Source organism: Mesoplodon mirus, assembly GCF_964341445.2.
Source record: "Mesoplodon mirus genome assembly, chromosome: 3".
In the NCBI taxonomy this organism is placed as follows: Eukaryota; Metazoa; Chordata; class Mammalia; order Artiodactyla; family Ziphiidae; genus Mesoplodon; species Mesoplodon mirus.
In genome coordinates, this window is record NC_138978.1 from 90,621,939 (window position 1) to 90,635,468 (window position 13,530).

Below are 13,530 nucleotides of genomic sequence, written 5' to 3' on the forward strand. Positions count from 1 at the left end.
TAATAAATAAGTCAAACAACTAAATTAATATTTTCCTACCACTTTTAATACTAACATTGGACTTCAAGCTAAAATCAAAAATAATTTAATGATATTTTAAATTAAAAATTTATTCTTTTCACCAAACTCTTTAGCAGCTAATTATGAACCTACTGAACTGCTATTTTGGAAATAACTCAAAGGAGTTATTATTATTAAATAAAAATTGGCCACATCAGAGACAATTATGCGTTTAAATAAACCTTTGTCTTTCCAGTTATGTACACAGCAGTGCTCTTAATTGCTTGGGGTCACTGAAATCCCATGGCATCCTCTGAGAAGCATTTCTCCTGCAGTTTATCTTGTTGGATTTCCTTTCTGTTCTTGGAAGCCAGTATCTTTTCCTTTTTAAAATCTCTTTTTAGTAACAGTGGGAATGATGCTTATGATGGTAATATGAATCCAGTCTTCAAATCAAACCCGTTTTCCTGACTTCTGTAGGTCAATGTCAGGAGTCACTGTGTAGCCATCTAAATTCCCTTATTTATCTCAGAAAATGTTATCTCTGATACAAACAAAAAATTGTGGGACCTCCATGAGCTAGACCAGCTACTATCTGAGGCTGCAAAATTTTAAATTGTTACCTGACAAACAAAAGGACAAGCCAAACATGCTGACTGACAGAGTATCACACACAATCACTGTAACCTTGTTCACGAAATCAAAGTTGAAACAGAATGGATTGCTAATTCTGTTACCCTATTGGAACTGCAAACAATCTTAAATTTAAGTGCCGAGTTCAAGGATGAGCATTTCATTATTAAACTTCAAGAATCACATTGCTTTGTATGCGTCAAGTATCACAAAATAAGTAATACTGAAAAGCTAGCGTTTGCTATATTGTCATACTTTTTGTACCCCTAAAGGCCCAGGAGTTCTCCTGGCCGATTTCAGCAGGTCTGTCCCCTGTGAAGGCGGGAGACAAATGGGAAATTCTGTCGTTGTTCCCGGCACCCGGGCGCATAGTTCCCCCAAAGGTTCCGGGTCACCCCAGTCACATCCTTAGAATGCCAAAGCTGGTAGGTCCAACCCTCCCCTTCTGCAACAGTTGTTAGGAGAAGGACGTCCCAGAAACCCGGTTCTGGTCCAGAGTCCGAGCTCCAGTTGCCGCTCAGCATCTGGGGGTTGCTCCTGCCCCGGACGTTTTCCGGGTGTCCCAGACCGCCTGGGTCGCTAGTGCCTCCAGGAAGGCGGAGAATCTCGTCTGTTCTGTTAACTGCAGTACCCCCAACACCTAGTTCAATTCTGAGCCAGACAGGGGCTAACCTCTTCTGGTCACTTCGCTGCTTGTTTTTTCCTCTTAACCTCCAAGTTCCTTTCAAGGCCAAGTCTGGGCGGGAAGGGCTAGTGTTCAAAGCCCGAGCTAAAGTTAGAGAATTTCGGGCTTTGCTGGGAGGCCTCCCTCTGTCAGGAAAGCAGCGGGTGAGCTGCACGGTGACCTCTGGCAGACACCACGGGGCCTTCCCCCCTCGGACAGAAACCCCCCGAGAGGGCGCGGAGCCTCGCATCTGGAGTAAGTGAGCGGGAGCTTGCGGGCGGGGCTTCTCGGGGCCTCCCGCCTGCCGCGCGCTGAGGAGACGCGGGGCGCCCCCCGGTGGCAGCCCTGCAGCGCTGCTCGGGGCCGGGGCGGGTGCCGGGGCGGGGGCGGGGGCGGTGGCGGCGGCGGCGGAAGGGGAGGTGTTGAGCCAGCCGAGCGGCGCGGCCATGGCGGAGCTGGTGCGGGAGGAGCTCTCGGCCCTGGGTGCGATTTTCTGCGGGCCCGACGAGTGGGAAGTGCTGAGTAGTTCAGGTGACTACCCCCGCGCCAGACGGACCGGGCGCCCTCTGCTCCCCGCCACCAAGGCTGGGCTCCCCGCCCCAGGCCCACACTTGGGGGCCGGGGTAGTTGAATGATGGAATGACACGCCCCGGGACTGGGCGTGTGTGGGAGCAGGCGGGAGAGTGCGGCGACCCCCAAAACGTGAATAGTATCGCGCCCCTGCTCGCTACTCTGCAGTGAACGGAGAGCATAATGCACAGGCTCGTGCGGCCAGTGGACCGGTTCCTGCTTCCCGCGCCGCACCACCCACTCGTCCGTCCCACCCTCCACTCTCCCGTCGCACCCGCACTCGCCCTTCCCCCTCCATCCGCCTGTTACCCCCCCTCCCCACTCTGCCGTTGCACCCTCTAATTCGCCTGTCTCACTCCTCAACTCGCTGAGCGCTACGAGCCAGCCGCGCCCTCCTGGAAAGCGTCCCCCCACGCTTTCCCTGGCCGTCCTGTACTTACCCGTCAGATCTGACCTTGAAAAGAGGTTTTTTCTGACACCCCTAGTTTAAATCCAGCTTCCCCAAATTGAACTATGTGCTTTGTAAGCACCATGCAGTATGTCCTTCAGGGCACCCACCACAGTTTAACTATATGGGTATTTGGTTGTCTCAAGTTGCAAGAGGTCAGGGACCCTGTCCGTTTTGTAATGCAGGAACCTACGACAGTGCCAGGCACGTGGTAGGTATGCAGTAAATGTTTGTTAAATGAATTTTTGAATTCGACCAGTGCTCAGTCAGGACTCTCAGTTTGATTGCTTTTCTCCTGCTTTTTCTAGTCGGCTGAAAGGTGGCTGCCAATTACAGGCTCTTGGGGGCTCATTAATCATTCAACTCATTTATTGAGTCCCCGGAAGCGCTGACAAGGTTTCAAAGACACTGACTGCTCAGGGCCTCTAGGAGCTTACAGTCTAGGACGGTTCTTTTGGCTATATTTTCATGATAGTGAAAACTTATTCTCTGCCTGTCTATGGCTTCTATTAAATAAAAACCAAAACTTCAGTTTATGAAAAAGTGCAGTGATGCACATAATTTTCAGTTTTCACTTAGCTTTCAAATACATTCTGTGAATTTTTTGGCATAAGGTTTAAACTTCTATTATGTTTCAGCTACTATTAAAATTGTCCTTTTGACCATAAATTGGTTGACCTTTAAGAAGGTAGTCTACAATGTTCTGAATGTTGTGAGAAAGCCATCAAGGGTTAGGATCCATTCCTGGTATCTGTGTGGTGTGTTATTCACCTACAGAGCAGGAGTTGGCTCCTTTTCATATATTCTTTCTTGATCACCCGTGTTCATACGTTCATTGAGCACTGTTATGTTCTGGGCACTGTGAACCAATTCATGTAATGAAGCGGCTTTCTTTTCAGTGCCTAGCCTGTCTTGTAGCTTTCTGAAACAATCGTTTAAAATCCATATGAAAGGATGTACTCACTTTTAGTGTTTTCTCATCACCTCTCTTCTGATTAGATAGCATTTGTTATTCTTCGTCATCTTACTTTGCTGTCTCTATGGCTCTCTTTATTGATAATTACTTCTGCTTGAGGCAGGCTGTTTGAAGAGGTCATCAGTTTTCTTAAATTCCTTTATTATGGCTCAACTAGGAATATCCTGGGAAAATGAACCTATGATTTCCCATTACACCTGAAAGAGGATGGAGTGGTGGTGGTCTGGGTCATGAGTATGTGGTTGAGCATACGACACTGCTGACAGGCCAGAGAAAACCCAAAAAAGTAAGCATAGAAAGAAAGAAAGAGCAATTTCTTAATATGAAGAGCACTGTGGACCCTTTATCTGCTGTTAAATTGAGCATGACTTTCAAGCCATGCCTCCTAATTAATTTAATTCAGTGTTCTGGCATCAGTAAGTAATTGAATTATAAAAGAATTCAGTGTAACAACTTAGGACACTTTGTTGCTGAAAGGTTCATTGGAGAATAGAACAATTCAGTGATTGAAATTGGGACGTTTGATGTTCACAACTGGGAATTAAGGGTAAGGTAAGGACTTCTTTAATAGACCTCAGTAAATATACAGTGGGCTGCTGGCTACCACTGTCATGGTCACTGTCAGCTTGGGTTGGAGAATATAAGAACATTCTGAACACCAGAACATTCTGGACACCATCAGTTCCTTCCTGGCCTTCCCCTCAAATAAGCTGCTCCTTGTTGCCACGGGAATCAGGTTAACATTGGGTAGGATTGCACTTCTGGTACGAGATAGCCCATGAAGGCTCAGGCTGCCAACTCTAGGGTCATCTATGAAGGTCATAAGATTGAAGAGTTTGAATAGTTGGATTCTTTAGCTGGACTAATTTGTGCTGAGAATTTCAGGGGACTTACATACACTGTGGCCTCTTTGTGATGGTTGTAGAAAGGTCATAAGAGGCATCAGGTTTAACTGTTTCTGATGGGTGCAAGTTATGTAAGCTCCTATTTCTGTCCACTAGGGAGGGCTGTGGGCAGATCAAACCAGGGGTATTCTGCTTCTCCCTGTGCAGTGCAGTCAGGCAAGGTGCCAGATTTAATGGGGTCACCTACCACAGACCTGATACTTTAAATGCATCTTACTTGATGAGGGGTATTCTTTTTTTTTTTTTTTTTTTGCGGTACGCGGGCCTCTCACTGTTGTGGCCTCTCCCGTTGCAGAGCACAGGCTCTGGACGCGCAGGCTCAGCGGCCATTGCTCACGGGCCGAGCCACTCCGCGGCATGTGGGATCTTCCCAGACTGGGGCATGAACCCGTGTCCCCTGCATTGACAGGCAGACTCTCAACCACTGCGCCACCGGGGAAGCCCAATGAGGGGTATTCTTAACTTTATTTTATAAAGAAGATAACAGATGCTCGGGCTGGTTGAGTAACCACCAGGCTCCAGAGTATATGGACTCTTGCACTGGGTCATGCTCCTTAACAGAGATGCGGCCATTGCATCAGGAAAACAGTTCTTGGAGAGCAAGGATGACACCTGTCCAGAAAAAAGAGAACAAGAGGAGCACCCAGAGCAGAGAAACGGGGATGACCCCACTTACGTTCAGAACGGTTCTGAAGGGGAGTGTGTGTGCATGCCTGTGTAGGTACCTGTGAGGTAGATAGGATTGGTATTGTTATAAATCTTCATTTTCCTGATGAGGTAATTGAAGGTCACAGAGATTATATTGCCATAGTTAGTGCTCATTATATGTGGAGTTGTGTTTCTGGAAACCATCTTACAGATAAAGAAGTTGTAAAATGGGAGGTGTGTAAGACTCAAAATCATATGATATGTTCACACAGTAGCTTCAGAGTAGCTTTTTGTATTCTGCTAACACTAATGTTCAGATTGGATTGGGCCGTCTTGCAAAATGAATCGTGACTGTCACCCACTGACCCCTCTAAATCTGCTCAGCCCTGTTTCCTGCTGATTGTCAGTACTGAGGTCATCTCTAAAATCAAATCAGCCTTGAACTTCACTTCTAAAGGATGGGATTGCCACTTTTAGCTTCACTTACTTTTATTTCTTTTTTTTTTTTGCGGTATGCGGGCCTCTCACTGTTGTGGCCTCTCCCGTTGCAGAGCACAGGCTCTGGACGCGCAGGCTCAGCGGCCATGGCTCACGGGCCCAGCCGCTCCGCGGCATGTGGGATCTTCCCAGACTGGGACACGAACCCGTGTCCCCTGAATCGACAGGCGGACTCTCAACCACTGCGCCACCAGGGAAGCCCGCTTCACTTACTTTTAGTTTTCTTTTTTTTTTTCTGTAACCACGTTAAACATATATAAAAATCCAGCTGTAACATAAAAAGAAGCACTGGTGGATGTATACTTGTGGGGAGCCACCTGGGAGCGAGAGGAAAAATATCCTGTGCAGTGAGGTAAGAGAGGGTGTCGGGGGCTTTTTAGTGGTTTTCTGAACAAAGTCTTACCCTGAGGACATATAAAACTGCAAAAAAGAAAAAAAAAAACCAAGTATAGGGAAATTCAGTTGTATATGGTATATAAATGATTTCTTAATGGGCTCTAAATGAATCTTGAAGAACTCATCCTCTTAAATTTTGTTTACATTTTCCACTCTCTTCTGTTATTGGACAGCATTTATTGAATTTCTATTGCGTGTGATTATGAAGTAGGGTAAAGTCTTAAAAATAACAGTATGGAATTTGGGGTTCAGTTCAGTTTCTCTAGTTTGAATTTCTGTTGTTTGGAGTGTGGTTAGGAGCATAATTTACTTCATGTACTTGTAAGGAAGAATAAGGTTTGAAACTAACCTATTTTAGTTATGAAATTGATATACTTATTTTAAGGTACAATGACTTATTAAAAAAAAACAAAAAAAAACCCAAACTAGGGAATATGTATGCAAGCTTCAACCAGAGGCCAGACTTACATCTTTTGGTAGGATCTTTAGAATAGATGAAAACAGTCTTGGAACTCATGAAAATTTTAGATTTGTAGGGCAGGCATAAATTTTCTAGGGCATAGATGTTTATTGAGAATGATGAGTTTGTGAGTTAAACTTAATGACTAGAGTTTTTTGGTGCCAGGGAAGGCCAGAGATTAGCATTATATGTAGAACACCATTATTTTTCTGTTAATCACTCTGTTTCTAAGCTGTTAATAAACTTAAAGTAGATAGGGACAACCTTGTTTTCTTTTTTTTATGGAAACCACCCCTCCCCAAAATCAGACTGACAGTACATGTGATTACATGAAAAATTCTGAGACAAAAAAGAGCCAGTTTAATTGCATGTATAAACAAGGCAGATGAGAAATGGAAGGGTAATATACATACTTCTAGAGTTTTCGCGAGAAAATGAGGTTTTTTTTTTTTTTGCGGTATGCGGGCCTCTCACTGTTGTGGCCTCCCCCGTTGCAGAGCACAGGCTCTGGACACGCAGGCTCAGCAGCCATGGCTCACAGGCCCAGCTGCTCCGCGACATGTGGGATTTTCCCGGACCGGGGCACGAACCCGTGTCCCCTGCATCAGCAGGCGGACTCTCAACCACTGCGCCACCAGGGAAGCCCAGGAGAAAATGAGTTTTTAAAAGATACCTAATTTTATTCCTGCATTAAATATCAGCAGAATGGGGTATGTTGTTGGGATTTTCATTTTCTTACAGAGATAGCGTCGTTTTTTGTAATTTCAGCTTGCAGCTCCTCTGTTTGTGTGTGTCTGTGTGTGTGTGTGTGTAGCTACGGAGGGAGTCAAAGAGAACACCAAGTAGGAAGGTAGTTAATACTTTCCAATTCTTGATAAAATTAAAGCAGTTTTCCTTCTAAGCTTATAACTAATAATTTCACGGTTTTCTAAGGCGGAAGTCAGGATTTTCTCCTATTGCTTTTTTCTTTGCTGACTAGGGCCAGAAAATCACTAAGAGAGAAGAATGAAAGTTGGTAAGGATTTGAAGAGCCAGCTCAGTAGGCTTTCAAGACCTTCTCCCTGGACTGCCTGTTTCTGTCAGTTAGGTCACTGCCCTGGGGAGGAATAGGTGGCTGTTTAGATGGCAGAGATTGGAGAACACTCTAGGTTTCAGGGTTTTTACCAGAAAGGGAGTCTTGCTTGTGGGGAAAAGCTTGCTTTGTGAGCACAGATACTGTGTTAGTTTCTTGTCGCTGCTGTGACAAATAACCACGAATGGGGTGTCTTAGAACAACACATATTTATTCTCTTACAGTTCTCGAGGTCAGCAGTCTGAAATCATTTTCACAGGGCTGTAGTCAAGTTGTCAGCAGGGAGGCACCCTTTGCTCAGAAAACATTAAAAAATGCCATTCCCATGGAGAGTTATCTCCATGGAAATAAAAAATATATAGAATACAGGTTTATAGAAATTATATGTATGTATGTTTATAAGTAAAGACATTTTTAGGTGTAGAAGAGAAGTTGAGGAAGATCACTTTGGCTCTGTCCACTTTTTCATGTTATGAAACTGGATTGACTTAAGAGGACAGGATCTGTGTCTTACCTGTTGTTTTCTCTCAGACTAGTACAGTGCCTTGGGCCTAGTAGGTACTCAGTGAATGTTTGTTGAATGATGAATGAAGAGCTTTAAAAGTTATGCCTCCCCCTTGAGAGGGAAAGTGGACCCTCTAGATGATTTCTGATGGGTTTATTTAGCCTAGTGGTCACATGTCTGTAGGTCTATTTATAATGCCCATTTTATCTAGTGAAGTGCAGTGATCTAACTGATATCTAGGGAGCCTACTTTACTAATAAAATATTTTTTACAAAGGATAAGTAACAGGATAGAAGAAAGAAGGGTTTTGAGAAACTGGTGATGGATTTTAGAGGAATGTACTAAGTTGTTTGGAAAATCTTCCATTATGCAGCATATATTTTACTTATGTAATACAAATTTAAGTTATATCACTTTAATATGATCTTTTTTTAAAAAACTTATTTATTTTATTTATTTATTTTTGGCTGCATTGGATCTTCATTGCTGTGTGCGGGCTTTCTCTAGTTGCGGCGAGCGGGGGCTACTCTTCGTTGTGGTGCATGGGTTACTCATTGCGGTGGCTTCTGTTGTTGCAGAGCGCAGGCTCTAGGCACGCGAGCTTCAGTAGTTGTGGTACACGGGCTCAGTAGTTGTGGCTCGCAGGCTCTAGAGCGCAGGCTCAGTAGTTGTGGTGCATGGGCTTAGTTGCTCCACGGCATGTGGGACCTTCCCGGACCGGGGCTCGAACCCGTGTCCCCTGCATTGGCAGGCGGATTCTTAACCCCTGCGCCACCAGGGAAGTCCTAATATGATCTTTATAATGGTTACTGCCTGGGTTTCGGGGTGGTGTCCTAAAACGGCAGTGCTTTGCAGCTGATACTGAAGATTCTATTAAAGAAAAACCTGGTGTAATGGATGTGTTTGGTCCCGTATGAGTCCATGTCTGTAACAACAGCTTCTGTATAAATGGAATTGGATGGCTAGAGAGCCATTTTAATGTTCTGTTAGGTTCTTTAAAATGGGAATGCACTCAGGTTTCCATGGTTGAGGGTGTTGAGCAGCGATCCAGGTATGAAAATTAGAACAATCTGCCTGCCTGTCTTGTGAAGGAGAATGAAACAAGGGCTGTGGAGAAAGAAGTGGGGTAGACGGAGGCAAGTTAGCTTCAAAGAGCCTCGTCAGCACCCAGTTCGGTTCTACTCTGCTCTTCTGATCTGTGTGCTTCTGCCCCCTGCAGAATGAATCAGCCTGACGTTTTATCAACTTTTGAAAAGTGGGGTGAAGTGGTGTGGAACACATCAGAGGGGTGAAGTGGAGCAAATCTGAAAGAGAGCAGAGTGTTTCATCTCGTATCCTGTGTGCGCTTTCCCCTTTCCCCCTCCTCCTTCTGGAGCCAGAAACAGCTGAACTGATGTCTGCCCAATTTTAGTTCCTCCCGCTGCCTTCATGTTACACTGATACGAATATATTTGAAGTGAGAAAGAGCGGGTACAGGCAGTTACTGTGTACGCACAGTCATGGTTTTCTCTGTACCCCTGCAACCACACGGGATCCAGTATTTGGTTTGATTCAGACTCACTGCAACATGACTTTCACCAGATTTAGTGTATAACTTTTAAACTAATCACTGATTTTATAAATACACAATACTGTTTCTTTGAATGTTCATATGAGTTTATCAGGAATTTCTGAATTATCAACTAAGTCTGGGGAGGAAAAAAAATCATATGATGAGAAACCTTTCTGGTAACCTTAATAAAAATGGGATAATGGCAATTATAAATGCCAGTGAAATCCTGGGTGCTGGTGAGCATGATTCTATGAATATATATGTATGGCTGAAAGTAAGAATCTGTAAATCATGGCTTTCTTAGAGTGATGTATCGCTTCATAAAATAACTTAGTTTTCACATGAAAAATAAATTGACACTTGAAACAAAAATTTTAACTTGTTAGTGTTCCATTCAGATTGAATTAGGTGCAGCTAATCATTATTTTTGGATGCTTTCCAGAGACAGATGGGACTGTGTTCAGAATTCTCTCAAGAGCCGAAGGATTTATGGATGCGGATATACCCTTACAGTTGGTGTTCCATTTACCGGTCAATTACCCGTCGTGTCGGCCTGGTATTGTGGTTAACTCCGAACACCTGACCAGGGCTGAGTGTGAGATTGTGAAGGAGAAGTTACTGGAGCAAGCAGAGACCCTTTTGTCGGAACCTATGGTTCATGAGCTAGTTCTCTGGATTCAGCAGAATCTCAGGCACATCCTCAAGCGGCCAGAAGCTGGAGGTGGCAGTGAAAAGTGCATTTCTGCAGCAAGCACGACTGTGGATGATGGATTGTGGATGACTCTTTTGCATTTAGATCATATGAGAGCAAAGACTAAATATGTCAAAAGTGTGGAGAAGTGGGCTTCCGATTTAAGGCTGACAGGAAGACTGATGTTCATGGGTAAAATAATACTGATTTTACTGCAGGGAGACAGAAACAACATCAAGGTGCCAAAAAGTTTTAATGTTGCATATGAATTTGGCTATTTTCTGCTAAAATGGTGTGTCTATAAGTGTTTGATAACAGTGGGACAGATTAATCATTAAGATGTTTCTGCTTTCACTCTTACCATGTTAATGGATCTTTCTTTTTAAAGACTGTCTTTAACTTCTAATTACAACTACAGACTTGAAAAGCTTGAAGAATAAGTAGAAGATTATGTTTTAAAAATCATGCCACTTAATGAAAGTGATAGGTTATTAAAAAAATCTCTGGTACATCAGTGTTTGTTTCTGTAATCAGCTTTGAGCCTAAATTTTATAAATTTGCACTAAAAGTTTGTGCGTATTTATAGTTCTTTCCTTAGTTAGGCACACAGCAAGGTGTATATTTGTGGGTAGCCTGCAAAAATTTTAACTTTTTGTTAGTTAAAGATATGTTCTGACACTTGAACTTGGTATCTGTTATACCTGAAAAGAGGAGCTGTTCCCTCCTAACCAGGATTTAGTGTGAGTGGAAGTAGAATCATTAGGGCTGTCAGCTTGTCACCTCCTCCCTAACTTTTGCTTTCCACCTGACTTGTCTCAGCAGCTGCTTTCAAAATCATCATCTTCTTCAGAGTTTTCAAGTTCTCATTCTAAACTCATCTAACCTGCTTTATGTGGGACCGGACAAAGAAAGCTGCTTATTATATTTTAAATCTTAAAAGAGCTGCAAATCACTTAATAGGTTTTGTGCTTTCAGGTGGGTTGGGTCAAGAATAATTACAATGGAATTTATTTGAAACAGATTTATCTTGCATAACCTATCATCTTAAAGATTTGTAGGATAACTACCTAGCTTTTTTGTGATGGGCTCTTATCACAAAACTTGTTGGTTAATAACTTCAGTTGACCAGAGTAGTGCTGGGTTAAAGTGTATAGGTACAACAGATTTTCAGATTTAATAAAGATATTGGGTTGGGGTCTGACCAAGGAACCACATATATTTTTAAAAATTTATTTAATTAATTAATTTATTTTTGGCTGCATTGGGTCTTTGTTGCTGTGTGTGGGCTTTCTCTAGTTACGGTTAGCAGGGGCTGCTCTTTGTTATGGTGTGTGGGCTTCTCATTGCGATGGCTTCTCTTGTTGTGGAGCACGGGCTCTAGGCGCGCGGGCTCAGCAGTTGTGGCGCACAGGCTTAGTTGCTCCTTGGCATGCGGGATCTTCCCGGACCAGGGCTCGAACCTGTGTCCCCTGCATTGGCAGGCAGATTCTTAACCACTGCGCCACCAGGCAAGCCCTGGAACCACAAATTTTAAGGTGATTTACAGTGTATCTATAAAGCTTGATCCTTTTGGATAAAATACTGGCTGACAAAATGAATACAAATTAATTTCTTTGCTCATATATCCCCAAAAGGCTCAGATTTTTCTTTAAGCCAACTTCGGCATATTAGGCTAAGTGTAGCTGTTTTGCAGATGTTGTTTCTCAGATTGGATCCATCAGTTAATTAGTTTATTTAATCATATGGCTTGACCTCTGGTAATTGAGGGTACTTTTAAGGAGTTCTTTCTTTTTTATTAGCTGTCCCTAAAATGCCATTTAATGTAAATATCCCTTAAATTTTTATAAGATTGTATATCAGGATTGAGAATTACAGGTACATATTTATAGATGCCATCAATTTGGAGTGTTCGGTACTGTGTGCCTGTTAACTTCATTCCGACCTTGAGGAAGTGATAATAATGACAGTAGCTGGTACTATATTAAGCACTGTTGTGCCAAGCACTCCTCTAAGTGCTTTATATGTATGAACTCATTTAATCATCACAACTTCCCCATAAGGTAGGTGTTATGAGTACCATTTTATGGAATAGGTTACTGAGGCACAGAGCATCTAGATAACTAACCCCAGAATCAGATCTAGTCTAGATTTAAGCCTACGTAGTTCGATTAGACCCTTCTTTACTCCAGCATTCACCAGAATGTTATGCTTCAAAGTATGTGAAAACACTGTGTAACTCTCTTACTGCTTGATTCAGAAAGCGAGTACTCTGTAAGCGTGGAAATAAGCCTATAGGTTTATGGCTCCTTTCAAACTAGGACTTTGAGATTCAGAGTAAGATATGTATTTAACGTACTGATTTATCATTTAGGAGTACCTGATTCTTCAGAAAACCTGCAAAGTAGATGTGGACTCAAGTGGAAAGAAATGCAAAGAGAAAATGATTAGTGTACTGTTTGAAACAAAAGTACAGACAGAACACAAAAGGTATAATTTAGTACCATTGCAGATGGAAAAGCAACTGAATCGATAATTATACTCTGACAAATTTAGGCATATTCATGAGTTTCTCTTGTATAATGCAGGTTTCTGGCATTTGAAGTCAAAGAGTATTCATCGTTGGATGAGTTACAAAAGGAATTTGAAACTGCAGGACTTAAGAAGCTTTTCTCCGAATTTGTACTTAGGCTGGTAAAATGAAGTGGAAGACAGGTATCTTTTAGTGAAACAACAGCATTTTTTGTTTTGTTTTGTTTTTGTTTTTTGCGTTAGATTTTGATAGTGGCTAATTGAAATACTCATAAGGGAACAATTTTAGAGTTTTCTCTGAAGCAAAATGACAGACACCATCATAACTTCAGGACAAAAGCCAATTCTGTTTATGGAATATTAAACAGTAAAAATATCCACGTATTCTAATTTTGCCAGTATAGGCTGGGTTCAATAGATGGAATGTTATTTGAGATATAAATACAAAAAGATGATGGTGAATGAGCCCTTGTGTTTATACAGAGGATTTGTTTGGAACTGTGCAATTTTCTGGCTAATTTTCTTGTAATTAAATGAATTTTTAAAAAGAGATTTGTTTTCATGTTTACTTCCTTCATGTTTACATTTTTAGCATTTGATAATGATTTTCCCCCCATTCAGATTATTCTGTCTAATGTTTTAAGTTGAATGTTAAGAAAAATGTAACACTGATTTCATTGTGGAATTGGATAAATGGTTAGTTTAAATACAAATTAAAGAAGTTCTATAGAACTTGATTTACAATTGCTTTCTTTGGGGGTCCCAGAATTGCATGATGCTTACTAGTGATAGGACTGGAGAGTCAAATTAAAATAAAATTCTTCAATTTAAATGAAAACTTACAAGGGAAGAAGTGTTTTACACAAAATGAACTTGGCTTACCAGAGGGAGGAAATCATATGGAGATACTATTTTTTTATTTCTGATGAAATTTGTTAAAGTCTGATAATCTCAGAATATATTTATTATGACATAAGGAGAGA

At 42.2% G+C, this 13,530-nt stretch overlaps 1 protein-coding gene across 4 annotated transcripts; it reads left to right on the plus strand.

Moving 5' to 3' along the window:
- Positions 1 to 1,717: 1,717 nt before the first annotated feature.
- Positions 1,718 to 13,174, plus strand: RWDD3 (RWD domain containing 3). 4 transcript variants are annotated; one of them, XM_082615342.1, is made up of 4 exons: positions 1,718 to 1,828; positions 9,776 to 10,257; positions 12,390 to 12,505; positions 12,604 to 13,174. In XM_082615342.1, the coding sequence occupies exons 1-4, from the start codon at positions 1,744 to 1,746 to the stop codon at positions 12,716 to 12,718; spliced, it is 798 nt and encodes a 265-aa protein (XP_082471468.1). In that variant the 5' UTR covers positions 1,718 to 1,743; the 3' UTR covers positions 12,719 to 13,174. The 4 variants fall into 4 exon arrangements, with proteins under 4 accessions (XP_082471468.1, XP_082471467.1, XP_082471470.1 ...); XM_082615341.1 differs by having other exon boundaries at positions 9,770 to 10,257; positions 12,604 to 13,173; XM_082615344.1 differs by having other exon boundaries at positions 9,770 to 10,210; positions 12,604 to 12,726.
- The last annotated feature ends 356 nt before the right edge of the window (positions 13,175 to 13,530 follow it).